Here is a 14367-nt window from a genome sequence, read left to right on the forward strand (position 1 = left end):
ATTTTTACATATAACCATGCTGGGTGGGAGAAATATCTCTGTAAATGACACATTTTTGATTTTTTTTACACACAATTGTCCATTTACAGAGAGATTTCTCCCACCCAGCATGGGTATGTGTAAAAATACACCACAAAACACATTATACTACTTCTCCTGAGTATGGCGATACTACATGTGTGACACTTTTTTGCAGCCTAGGTGCGCTAAGGGGCCTAACGTCCTATTCACAGGTCATTTTGAGGCATTTGTTTTCTAGACTACTCCCCACGGTTTAGGGCCCCTAAAATGCCAGGGCAGTATAGGAACCCCACAAGTGACCCCATTTTAGAAAGACGACACCCCAAGGTATTCCGTTAGGGGTATGGTGAGTTCATAGAAGATTTTATTTTTTGTCACAAGTTAGTGAAAAATGACACTTTGTGAAAAAAACAATAAAAATCCAATTTCCGCTAACTTTTGACAAAAAATAAAATCTTCTATGAACTCATCATACACCTAACAGAATACCTTGGGGTGTCTTCTTTCTAAAATGTGGTCACTTGTGGGGTTCCTATACTGCCCTGGCATTTTACGGGCCCAAAACTGTGAGTAGTGTGGAAACCAAATTTCTCAAAATGACTGTTCAGGGGTATAAGCATCTGCAAATTTTGATGACAGGTGGTCTATGAGAGGGCAAATTTTGTGGAAACGGTCATAAGCAGGGTGGCCTCTTAGATGACAGGATGTATTGGGCCTGATCTGATGGATAGGAGTGCTAGTGGGGTGACAGGAGGTGATTGATGGGTGTCTCAGGGGGCGGTTAGAGGGGAAAATAGATACAATCAATGCACTGGGGAGGTGATCGGAAGGGGGTCTGAGGGGGATCTGAGGGTTTGGCCGAGTGATCAGGAGCCCACACGGGGCAAATTAGGGCCTGATCTGATGGGTAGGTGTGCTAGGGGGTGACAGGAGGTGATTTATGGGTGTCTCAAGGTGTGATTAGAGGGGGGAAATAGATGCAAGCAATGCACTAGCGAGGTGATCAGGGCTGGGGTCTGAGGGCGTTCTGAGGTGTGGGCGGGTGATTGGGTGCCCGCAAGGGGCAGATTAGGGTCTAATCTGATGGGTAACAGTGACAGGTGGTGATAGGGGGTGATTGATGGGTAATTAGTGGGTGTTTAGAGGAGAGAATAGATGTAAACGATGGATTTGGGAGGTGATCTGATGTCGGATCTGCGGGCGATCTATTGGTGTGGGTGGGTGATCAGATTGCCCGCAAGGGGCAGGTTAGGGGCTGATTGATGGGTGGCAGTGACAGGGGGTGATTGATGGGTGGCAGTGACAGGGGGTGATTGACAGGTGATCAGTGGGTTATTACAGGGAAGAACGGATGTAAATAATGCACTGGCGAATCGATAAGGGGGGGGGTTGAGGGCAATCTGAGTGTGTGGGCGGGCGATTGGGTGCCCGCAAGGGTCTAATCTGATGGGTAACAGTGACAGGTGGTGATAGGGGGTGATTGATGGGTAATTAGTGGGTGTTTAGAGGAGAGAATAGATGTAAACGATGGATTTGGGAGGTGATCTGATGTCGGATCTGCGGGCGATCTATTGGTGTGGGTGGGTGATCAGATTGCCCGCAAGGGGCAGGTTAGGGGCTGATTGATGGGTGGCAGTGACAGGGGGTGATTGATGGGTGGCAGTGACAGGGGGTGATTGACAGGTGATCAGTGGGTTATTACAGGGAAGAACGGATGTAAATAATGCACTGGCGAATCGATAAGGGGGGGGGGGTTGAGGGCAATCTGAGTGTGTGGGCGGGCGATTGGGTGCCCGCAAGGGTCTAATCTGATGGGTAACAGTGACAGGTGGTGATAGGGGGTGATTGATGGGTGATTGATGGGTAATTAGTGGGTGTTTAGAGGAGAGAATAGATGTAAACGATGGATTTGGGAGGTGATCTGATGTCGGATCTGCGGGCGATCTATTGGTGTGGGTGGGTGATCAGATTGCCCGCAAGGGGCAGGTTAGGGGCTGATTGATGGGTGGCAGTAACAGGGGGTGATTGACGGGTGATTGACGGGTGATTGACGGGTGATTGACGGGTGATTGACGGGTGATTGACAGGTGATTGACAGGTGATTGACAGGTGATTGACAGTTAATCAGGGGGGATAGATGCATACAGTACGCAGGGGGGGGGGAGGGTCTGGGGGGGTCTGGGGAGAATCTGAGGGGTGGGGGGGTGATCAGGAGGGAGCAGGGGGCAGTTTAGGGACTAAAAAAAAAAATAGCGTTGACAGATAGTGACAGGGAGTGATTGATGGGTGATTAGGGGGGTGATTGTGTGCAAATGGTGGTCTGGGGGGTGGGCAGGGGGGGGTCTGAGGGGTACTGTGGGCGATCAGGGGGCAGGGGGGGGCAGATCAGTGTGTTTGGGTGCAGACTAGGGTGGCTGCAGCCTGCCCTGGTGGTCCCTCGGACACTGGGACCACCAGGGCAGGAGGCAGCCTGTATAATACACTTTGTATACATTACAAAGTGTATTATACACTTTGTAGCGGCGATCGCGGGGTTAACAACCCGCCGGCGCTTCCGATTGGCCGGCGGGTTGACGTCGCGGGTGGGCGGAGCCTATTGCCGGTGGATGCGCGCGCATCCCAGCGCGCGATCCCCGGCCAGAGAGTGCCCCAGGACCTGACGTCAATCTGCGTTACGTGGTCCTGGGGCTGCCACTTTGCCGCCGCCAATATGAAGTAGGCGGTCGGCAAGTGGTTAAGGAATGTCTGTGTCTATTCTGCTGCTCTTTCTGGCTTCAGACATTCAGCATATGCTTAGTTCGTTCAACTTTTAGTCAGAACACCTGATCTCCTGTGGCAGCAATCATTAATGGCAGAAAACCAAAAATACAACCACACAAGTATTGTTTAAAAAGAAATATGGCTGCTTCCATATCTCTATCCATACAATGTCATTTTATAGTGGACATTAACTCTTTCACAGGACAGAAGGAAAACATGGAGAAATGCGCCCTGCATGTATTTAGAGAGTTTAGCTTCATCTGTGACTAATCAACTGTAATTTGATCTCTCAGTGGTGTCAGCTGGCTGCCGTGACAAGCTAATTTGCAGCTAATTTGTAAACGCAGGGTGTTAACCCTATGTCTCCTTTCATGAAAGCAGGAAGTAGGCACACTGCAGATTTGTTGCAGGATTTGTATAAGCTGTAACACAGACATGTCTTATTAAAGGTTATTATGCTGTTGCTTATCTTCTAGAGCAGAGAGCAAGTTTTGAGTTCAGGCGCGCTAATGGATCTGCTGCAGACATTTTTGTGTCAGATCTCACAAGGCACCTTTAGGGGTCTTTTTGACCCCATACCTACATAGTTTTGCAGGCCCAGATTTACCTCACAGGAGCCTATAGGCACAGATCTCCTGGCACCTTACATTTCCCCCTCTATGAACCTACAAACCCTCGCCCAACTGCAGCGCAAGTGTGCTGGCTGGCCCAGCTGTCACTTCCCTCTTACTTCCCTTGCCTGTCATAGATAACAACAGGTGCCCCTCAGTATTAAGTAACCAGAAGTACCATCAGTGTAAAGTAGCTAGAGGTGCCCCCAAGCATTAGGTAGCTAGAGGAGCCCCTGCATGGAGGCCCCTGCATGGAGGGAGATTTCATCATTAGAATGTAGAGAGCTGGGTGTTTTGTAGAGAGCTGGGTGTTTTGTAGTATGAGTGTTTTTGTTGCTTAATATTTTATATTGTTTTGGATATTCTGTGATAACAACTGAAAATCAATACCTAGTGTTACGGCACATGACCTTGTAGCTGTGTCCAAGTCAATCTGATTCTAATGATCAAGTGTGCCAAGAGCAGGAATCTTTTTCTAAAATCAGCGTGAATGAATGAGAATGAATAATTGTAGACACATTTAGGACCCCAACATTTTGGTAGGACAAGGGAACTTTAATATTATATATGTTTATATATATATATATATATATATATATATATATATATATATATATATATATATATATATATATATATATATATATATATATATATTAGAAAGGTCAGTTTGAGTGTTTAATATTTCATATTATTTTGGATGTTCTGTGATAACAACTAACAATGAATGCCTAGTGTTAAGGCACATGTAATTAAATGGAAATTCCGCTTTTGTTAAAAACAAACATATAAATAAATAAATATTTGCAATAAATACAGATCACTCCTGCACAAATCATTTTGCAATTTTATTTTAACACATTTTTTAGAACCATCAGTGACCATAAGCTGAAAATATTCTTTAGTGGAGCCTCAGCTGCAATACGCTCTGTACTCTATTTAAGGAGCTGTTATGATGAGACCCTCCAGAAAATTCCTTCTTGCCACAAAAGCAATTAGCAAATGTTTGTTCAACACCTAAAAACAAAATATATTAAGCTGAAACAATACCTGCCTTTACTATATGGAGATAACCTGAACACAGTTTTTCCTCAACAAACTTAGAATGTGTCACATTAATCTATGTAATACACAGAGACCATCCAAAAATATTCAGTTTTCCTCAACAAAAGTTGAATTGCCCTTGTCATTTCCAGAGAAAGCCAAAAGAAAGCCAAAAGTTTTCTGTGCAAACTATACTCATTAAGAGGGATATGTGGGATGCTTTAGCACTACAGTAATGATTATAAAGCAGTAAAAGATACTGCAGAATATTGATGAGTCTGAATAACCAATAGCAAAACTATCTGCCTTTTCAAGATGCAAAAAGCTGGGTACACACATGAGATAAAAGTCTTTGGAAAATAAAAGATCAAAGGCCAATTTTACCACCTCCATGTAGCAGGAGAGCCATACCTACACAGTCTATTCTTCAGCTGGGTACACCGTTCAGATAACAATCTGAGAAATTAATCTAGCACATAGGTTTGAACGTTTGGAAGACCGATCATTCTAAAGATTTATCTTTACTAATCAGATGCTAAGTACACATTACACAATTTTCTGTTAGATTTACCTGCCAGATTGATTTTTTTCCAACACGTCCGATCTTAATTTCAATCCATTTTCCGATTGATTTCCATAGAAGTATTGAAAAAAAATCGATCTGGCAGGTAAATCTAACAGAAAATTGTATCGTGTTTACCAAGCATCAAAGCAATATGTCCGCATACACTGGCAAAGGTAAGAGTGTGCTAAGGGCCCAACTAAGAGAGCAATGGTTAGAGAGAAAGAGAGCCCATATATACAGCACCACTCATAATTAATTCAAAAAGTATAACAATTTTATTTCAAATACTTCATATAGTATGACATAATGGGGAGTTCAACAATCTTAATGATTAAGATTGTTGAACTCCCCATTATGTCATACTATATGAAGTATTTGAAATAAAATTGTTATACTTTTTGAATTAATTATGAGTGGTGCTGTATATATGGGCTCTCTTTCTCTCTAACCAGTGTTTACCAAGCATAAGATTACATTTACTTCCTTTCTTGTACACACCTTGTTTAATGCACAGTAATCTGCAGATCAGATCTGAAAGATTGAGAGATAAGTATCTTTCAGCTGGTACTGAACATTTTTTTCTGCATGGGGAGAGCACTGAAACTGTCCATCCTCTACTGACCTATTCATTGTATTCATCTATTGTTATGTTAGTGATCTCCAGCTTAGATCATTCCTTCAATTTGCCTTTTGTTTATACTGTGGAATATTAATGAAATTAACACCTTGCTGGGTGGGTGGGAGTTTCAGTAAAGAGGTCTTGAAACTGTCCTTTCATAGGTCTGTAAATAGACATTTTATTGTTAACAATACGACATTTTCAACCAATCCAAAACCACTTCATTTTAGTAAATGGAGGAGAAGTGAATATAAAATGGGTCAGACCTCAGTCAGGCAGAAGGCTCACAGAGAGATCACAGGAATAAGGGGACCCAATACTACTTTCTACCAGGTAACTATAAACATACTGCTTTCCTGATCTGTAATATTGATTGTATTGTTATTTTGCTTTCTTTAAATCATGTTAATAAGTTAGATATTATACAGAAATGGCTTTTGCATGTGTGACTCATAACTGGATGACACATGTCTGATTTTATATTGTACAAAAGTAAACCTGTTAGAGGGGAAACACTGATGCTGCCAGTGTTGGGCCTGGGCTACACAGAAAATATTTTTTGCTTGTGATCAAGAGATTTAACTTCCTGCTGTAAGGTGTTTTTTTGTGTCAACTTTGTTTATTATTTATAAAGTTAATTGCAAATAAAATTGTCCATAAAGAGTGTATATGAAATCACAAGGGTAAAAAATAAGTTAATACAGATGACATAATGTTCACGTAAATTATCAGATGTAGCGCTATCATGCTAAGGTGATGTAACATTATAAAAGAGAGGTATAACAATCTAAAAGTTTTGAGGAGAGTGCATTATGCATATATTTAAAAGAAGTGTGTGTTTATTTGAGTGCCATTGTTCTGAATATCAGTCATGATACTGTAATATTATCTAAGTGTCAGTAATTTGTGTGCCACTATTGTCATCCCGTACCTCTTAACACTATTAAATCTAACCTTTTACTAACCTCTCATAAAACACTAACCTTCCTATAACTAAGCCTCAATGTAACATTCAGCCCCATCCCCTTACATTAACCCTGCTATAAGTGAGCCTAGTACTAATCTCTTAGCCAAGCTTTTCAACCAGTAATCCTACATGGCAGCCAATATCAGTACTCAGCTATATTTTATCAATAACAGTATTAGCTATACCTGCACTGCACTCAATCTGGAGTTTGGCGATATAACAACCCAGCACTGATTTTACACTCCTATGCCAATATGCATGCTATGCAAACAGGCAGAGATAAGCTGCCCAATTTAATTGCTTGGCACACTATAGTCACACATGTACACTGAGGTTTATAGCAGGGAGTGCTTTTAAAAATGAAGGAAATCTTGAGAATCCCCCTTGAGGACTTGAACAAGCCTATAGCCTGTTGGTAAAAGGCTCACAGCTGTCAGATAATAATCCCTACAGTAAGCAACAACTTCATAGGAATATTTATTTTTCAAGTGCCAACATATTCTGTGGCACTGTACAGAGTAGGAAAACAAACAAGGGATACATAATGATACAGACAATGATATACGTCAAATATGGACACTGGTATAAAGTACATAACTGGTGATTACAATGGCAGATGTAACATGATTACAATAGCAGATGTAACATGAAGAATAAAATGTATAGCAGAGTGCAAGCTATTAAATGAATAACATTCCAAGACGCAAAAGGGTTATACAATTGTAACTGATATTCGTGTATACTTATTTTAACCTCCCTAGCGTTCTGGACGAGCTCAGCTCGTCCAGCAAAAACTTGCTGAAAGTGTTTTGGACTAGCTGAGCTCGTCAATCCCGCCAGGGAGATTTCCTGTTTCTCTGCACCGCCTGCTGCAATTTTCCCTCATCAGAGGGATTCCCCAGGATGGCTAAATGTCTGACTGTATGCTGTGGATAGCGATCTGTGCTACCCCCAGCATACAGAACAAGCATCCAGCCACCCTGGGGAATCCCTGTGCAGCTGGCGGGGCAGAGAATGTGCTGCATGCAAGGATTCCCCCTTTGTGTGCGGACGGGTGTCTGCTCTATGCGGGCTGGTAGTGGCTGGCGGGGATCCCCTCTGTGCAGCAAGGGGGGGGGGGGGGTGTCCCCGTTTTATGCTGGCTGGTAGTGGCCGGCGGGGACCCCCCTTCTGTGCGGGGGGGATGTCCCCGTCCTTTGCAGGCTGTGGGTGGCCGGTGGGGACCCTCCTTCTGGGCAGGGGGGTGTCCCCGTCCTTTTGCAGGCTGTGGGTGGCCTTTAACTCCCCCCTCCCAACCCCCATGCACGCCCCCCCCCCTTCCCCCTGAATTCCTTCCCTCAGTGTGAATCCTGTTCTACTCACCCAGGCTGTCTCCAGCGGTGCCAGCAGAAACCTTTCTTTCTCTAACGCTGAAGTCCTGGCCTGTGACATTACCGCTACGAGGCTCGGTGACGTCACCAAGTCTCGTAGCGGTAATTACACAGAGCATGAGACTTCGGGGATGGAGGAAGAACGGATTCTGCCACCGCCGCCACTGGAGACAACCTGGGTGAGTAGAACAGGACTCACACCGAGGGAAGGGGTTTAGGGGGAAGGGGGAGGGGCTTACATGGGGGATGGGAGGGGGGAGGGAAAGGCCACCCACAGCCCGCAAAGGACAGGGACACCCCCCCGCCCAGAAGGGGGGTCCCCACAGGCCCCCCACAGCCTGCAAAGGAAGGGGACACCCCCCCCCGCCCGGCCAGCCACAGTCTGCAAAGGACGGGGACACCCCCCCCCCCCCCGACCAGAAGGGGGGTCCCCACCGGCCACTACCAGCCAGCATAGAATGGGGACACCCCACAGCCCACTAAGGACGGGTCCCCCTCCCTGCCCAGAAGGGGGGTCCCCACCGGCCGCACACAGCTTAAGGGAAGGTGTTGGGGGGGTAGCTTGGCACCCCATTACTGGCTACACTACACCTGGCACCCCATAACTGGCTACACTAAACCTGGCACCCTATACCTGGCACCCTATACCTGGCTACACACCTGGCTACCTATACATCTGCCTACACACCTGGCTACCCTGACATCTGGCTACATGTAGCTCCCTACACACCTGGCTACACATCTGGGTATTATACTCACCATTGGCGTGCTGATCCCTCGTCGCGTACCTCTGATAGCTTCCCCAGTGCCTTCTTCCATGTCCCTGTGCGGATTTTGCTTCTCCCTCAGCGATGACATGTCCCCCGGCGATCGGCGTTGATGACACCAGGGTCACACAGCGTCATCAACATCTTGCAGTAAACACTTTTTTTTGTTGTTGAATTCCATGCAATAACCGGTATTGAATTCAATATTAAAAAAAAAAAATAATTGCAAAAAAAAAAAAAAAAAAGTTTGACAATTATTGGAAATTAATTGAACCACTTCTTGAACGGAAATCCTGGGGAAATAGAACGCCAGGGAGGTTAAATGTCACCTTTTTTCTACTAGTGTACCCAAGCCACATGTATCATTTTTTCTCCTGTATATAAATTTGTGATGCATCCACTGATGCTATGTGGTAACTTTCCAAATATACTATTACAATAATGAAAGTTTTAGTCATAATCTTTGTATTTTGTTTCTTTATCTTTACAATGTTAGAATTGTTTTTTTTTCCTCTGGAAAGGAATTATAAATGTGTCTTTTATATCTGTTGTGTTGTTGACTTAAGGCAAAATTGTTCCTTTATGCACACATCTAAGTAGTTTTTCATTTTCACTGTGTAATGGTTATCTTATCAGTAGATATTGTATCTGTTCTTTTATTCTGACTGTGAACATGTTTCTCTTTAACTTAAAATAAACCGTGTCCAAGGATTGAAATTCATCCCAATCAATGGCTGATGCCCCCTTTCCCATGAGAAATCTTTATCTTTTCTCAAATGGATCATCAGGGGGCTCTGTATGGCTGACATTGGGCTTGATTTACTAAAGGGTGCTAACACAGTTAGCACGCCTAAAAGCTTTGCACGTGCAAACTAGGGTGCTACGTAGTTTGCACAGGAAAGCTGTTACTGTTCGCGTGCTATTTTAGCGCACATAAAAGTTTGTGCGCATAAAGTTTTACGTGCACTACTTTGCATGCAAAATCAGCTGCTTCATGTGTAAAGTATGCTTATCACGCTACTTAGCACGTGAAGCAGCTGATTTTGGACGTGAAGTAGTGCCCATAAAACATTACGCGTGCAAAAGAGAAGAGGCATTTTGCACGTGATAAGCAGCTTTTCACTGGCGTGCTAACAGTTAGCATGCTTTTGTGAATCAAGCCCATTGTGTTGAAACCCCTCTCTGTGGGTGCCTTGTTGCATTGTGGGAAATAACAGCCGTTTCCAACTGCCAAAAATGCAAGCAGCATCTCCTTCCACTGAAATCACCTGCCAGCAGTAAAAAATGTCACCATATGATAAATGTCAGAATGTAAATCAGGGAGAGGAAAGATTTTACAATGGGCAAACACTGAATAAACCATTTATCCATAATTATTGTAAAAATTAAGCACTTATTTTATTTTCACTGGAGTTCCCCTTTAAAGGTACACTATCACGAAAAAAGTAGGCAGTTAAAATCTGACAGACCCGACAGGTTTTGGGCCAGTCCATCTCCCCATGGGGGATTCTCAGGATTTACTTTGTTTCAACAGCATTTCCGGAACAGCAGTTGCAAAGTCTACATGACAAAATAGTGTGCATGTGAGTAGAGAGGCTGGCTGGTATCTAACAATTTTGACAGTTAAACTGCTGTTCAGGAAATGCCGTTGAAAACAAAGAACACCCTTAGAATCCCCCATGAGGAGATGGACTATCCCAAAACCTGTGGGTTTTGTCAGATTTTAACTGCCTCCTTTTTTCATGATAGTAGATCCTTAAGTGATGAGGCAATTGTGGAATGTCTCATGCAATAGCTGTGATTTCTAAGGAACGTTAAAATGAGTTATTTCTGAATATAATGTCGTCATGAACAATATTTATTTGGAGCAAATCCTTCAAATTGCATTTTTCTGAGATGACAATTTTTCTGTTCAACTCTCGTTAATGACAATCTAATGAAAAACAAACAGCATTATAAGCTGTCCCATGCTAATTTCAAATGCCTGACATGATTATTCTATGAAGTATACTTTTGTAGAATATATATATATATATATATATATATATATATATATACACTAGTAAAAATAAGTGCCCATTAAAAAACAGGTGCTAGGCCACGGCTGCTAACCAACCCCCCCCCCCCCTCCCCCGCCGGAATGCATCCCGCTTGCTCGTGCCCAACCGCTGTCCAAAGTATACAGTATGCATACAGTGAGATATTGTTTGCTTGGCAGTTGGAAAAGGCTATTATTTTCCACAATACAATGAGGTTTACAAACAGCAAACCGTCAGTTCTGGAATCACAGACACAGGAGGACGCAGAGACGCAGGGGGTTTATTATATAGGATATCTTACTATACTGTCAGAACGTCTCATAATATAGTAAAGTTAACATAATTATTTAATTGCAGGTGTGATACAAAAGCTGAATTCCTGCTCTACACCTAAAAGTATCTGTCAACAAAGTGGATATATATATATTTATGTTACAGGCAAAGTACGAGATCAGGCATTCTATAGAATGCCCAAAGGGATTAGGCAATGTACAAAATGTCTGTTTCATTACGTACTTTGCCTAGGCATTCTATAGAATGCCTGAAATCATTCAGGCAAACTGTAGAATACCCGGTTCTCTATAGAATGCCTGCTTTTTTCCGCACTTTGACTGTAACAGCTGCATATCTATGCTGTCAGTGAGGCTAGTGATGATGGGTGCATGCATGCTGATATTTACTGTTTGTGGAAAGTGCTGCTGTGAAGGAGCCTTCAGGTGCTGCCAGGGGGAGCCCATGAGCTGGAAAGAGGAGAGAAAAGTTGAACATGTGCAGGAGAAAAATGGCAGTTGGGTTTTGGTAGTTGAGGCAGGGAACACACTTGTCTTTCAGTTTTCTGTGCAAGTTTTTCTGAACACCAAGTGTGTTTCTATGCAGGAAAACGTGCACGTTTTTTTCATAGCAGCTGATGTAATTGATAGAGAAAACTGACAAAATGTGCGGAGTCATCATGCAGAATGTCAGGTTTTTTTCTGCGCGCGAACAACATATTAAGTGTGAACTAGCCCATTGATTAACATGAGTTCTCAGTTTTTCTGTGCAGAAAATGCGCACGAAAACAGTCAAGTGTGTTCCCTGCCTCAAGGCTAGTGAGGGGGAGGGGCCTTAAAAGCCATGATGCAGCAAAAAATAAGTTTAGAGTCATGATACAATGCTCTACTGCAGCAAGAAATAAGCATGATTTTTGTCAAAGACTAAAGAAGAGACCAGCCATTGGTGAGGCTGACAAAGCAAAGCAGAGGCACAGACAAGAGAGCACCACTGAAAAACTAAAGTAAGGAAGAGAAAGAGAGCTGCAGACATAACAGGAGAGGAGAGTGACAAAGTACGTAACAAAAACAGGCGTTTCGTACTTTGCCTAAAATGGTCAGGCATTCTATAGAATATATCATATATATATATATATATATATATATATATATATATATATATATATATATATATATATATATATATATATATATATATCTTACTATACTGTCAGAACTTCTCATAATAGTGTAAAGATAACATGTAATTATTTAATTGCAGGTGCAATAAAAAGCTGAATTCCTGCTCTACTCTGAAAATATCTGACAACAAACTGGATCTCCAGCAGCCCATGATGAGCCACAGAGGAGACACAATGCATCACTGCTCAGAGTGTGAGAAAAGCTTCACTCGTCCATCACTGCTTATTAGACACCAGAGGAGTCACACCGGGGAGAAGCCATTTTCTTGTCCTGAATGTGAAAAATGTTTTAATTTGAAATCAAACTTGAAAAAACATCAGAGGATTCATACTGGAGAGAAACCTTTTTCCTGCTCTGAATGTCAGAAATGCTTTACTGTGAAATCAAGCCTCATAGTACACCAGAGGACTCATACAGGAGAGAGGAATTATTTGTGTTCAGAATGTGACAGATCTTTCACTCAAATGTCAAACCTTATACAACACCAGAAGATTCATACAGGAGAGAATCCATTTTCTTGTCCCGAATGTGAGAAATGTTTTACTGTTAAAGCACACCTCATAGCACACCAGAGGATTCATACTGGAGAGAGGAATTATTTGTGCTCAGAATGTGACAAATCTTTCACTCACATGTCAGACCTTATACAACACCAGAAGATCCATACAGGAGAGAAGCAATTTTCCTGCTCTGAATGCCAGAAATGTTTTACCAGTGAATCAACCCTCATAGCTCACCAGAGGATTCACACCGGAGAGAAGCCGTTTTCTTGCTCTGAATGTGAGAAGTCCTTCAGCACTCAAAAAATCTTCAACATTCATATCCGGATTCACACAGGAGAAAAACCATATAAATGTACAGAATGTGACAAATGCTTCACACAGAAGGCACATCTTACTCGGCATCAGAGAACTCACACAGGAGAAAAGCCATTTAGTTGCTCAGAATGTGGCAAAAGTTTCTCACGCCAGTCATCTCTGAGAAGTCATCAGAAGATACATGAGCGAGTGGATGTCAGCCTGTAAACTAATTTTAATTAAAAGTTTCTTTTAAATATGCATTTCAGAAGCTTATATAGCTTCAGAGACCATGTACAGTATACACAGAAAGTAAATGTTTTTTGGTGATTTATTACAAAAAACTGCAGAGGAGGTGAACTTTGATCAGCTACTACACTAAAACCTAACTGATTTCCTAATATACTTTTACATTTTTGCACAATAGACAGTAATTCTATAAGGATATCCATCTAATCAGTGTTTTATTTACTGTTAAAGGACCTTTATCATCAAAAAAAAAAAAAAAAAAAGAAATCCATGTGTATGCATATTTTTTTCAAAGTGTAAAATACCTTTAGAAATCTTTTTTCCTGCCACTGTATCTTGCAGTAGTTTGTAAAAATCTAACAGATCTGATAGAGGATCCATCTCCTCATAAGGGAATCTTATGTTTTTCAAAAGCACTAACTGGATGGCAGGTGCTCAGGTAGGGAGGCTGGTCAGCATCTATGCGTATCTCCTTTCCAGTGAATGCTTTTGTAAAGAATAAAAAAGATAATGAGAATTCCACATGAGGAGATAAAATAGTTCAAAACTTGTCAGATTTATACCTACTGTTAGCGATAGCTATTGTACTTCTAATAAGTTTTTTTTTTCGCTGCGATAGTGGTCCTTTAACCTCCCTGGCATTCAGTTTCTGGTGCATTTCTGTGCATAAAGTGATCCAATTTATTTTCATAATCCCTTCTGTCCCCTTCTGTCTCCAGTGTGTCCCCTTCTGTCTCCCATGTATCCTCTGCTACCCCCCATTTATCCTTCCACTCCCCCCCCAAGGTGTACTATGCAAAGCAGCAACTTGACTCACCTAATCAACAGCTTCACCTGCAATCTGCTGCAGCCGGCACTAGAGGTGCAGTGAAGGAAAGGAGTGGTCTGTGATTGCCAATGTAGCCGTTGATTAGGTGAGCCATGTTGCTGCTTCTCATAGTACATAGGAGGACACACGGGGGGAAGGTGGAGGGTAAATGCGGGTGGGCAGAGGAGGACAAACGAGGGTAGAGGAGGGCTCCTGGGCTGTATGTCTGGCACTGCATCGGGTATACCACTTTCAGCCCATTTTTCTTGCCCTGCACAGAGTCAAGCATCTCGCCCAGG

The 14367-nt window shown here is 42.7% G+C and overlaps 1 protein-coding gene across 1 annotated transcript in view; it reads left to right on the forward strand.

Annotated features, from left to right (window-relative positions):
* LOC137562114 (zinc finger protein 850-like) overlaps positions 1 to 14367 on the forward strand; it is a 184296-nt gene that overhangs the window by 118474 nt on the left and 51455 nt on the right. Inside the window, exon 8 of the mRNA XM_068273448.1 lies at positions 12444 to 13181. Coding sequence (XP_068129549.1) covers positions 12444 to 13181 — 738 coding nt within the window. The remainder of the gene's footprint in view (positions 1 to 12443; positions 13182 to 14367) is intronic.

The sequence above is a fragment of the Hyperolius riggenbachi genome, chromosome 3 (assembly GCF_040937935.1).
Source record: "Hyperolius riggenbachi isolate aHypRig1 chromosome 3, aHypRig1.pri, whole genome shotgun sequence".
NCBI classification, from domain to species: Eukaryota; Metazoa; Chordata; class Amphibia; order Anura; family Hyperoliidae; genus Hyperolius; species Hyperolius riggenbachi.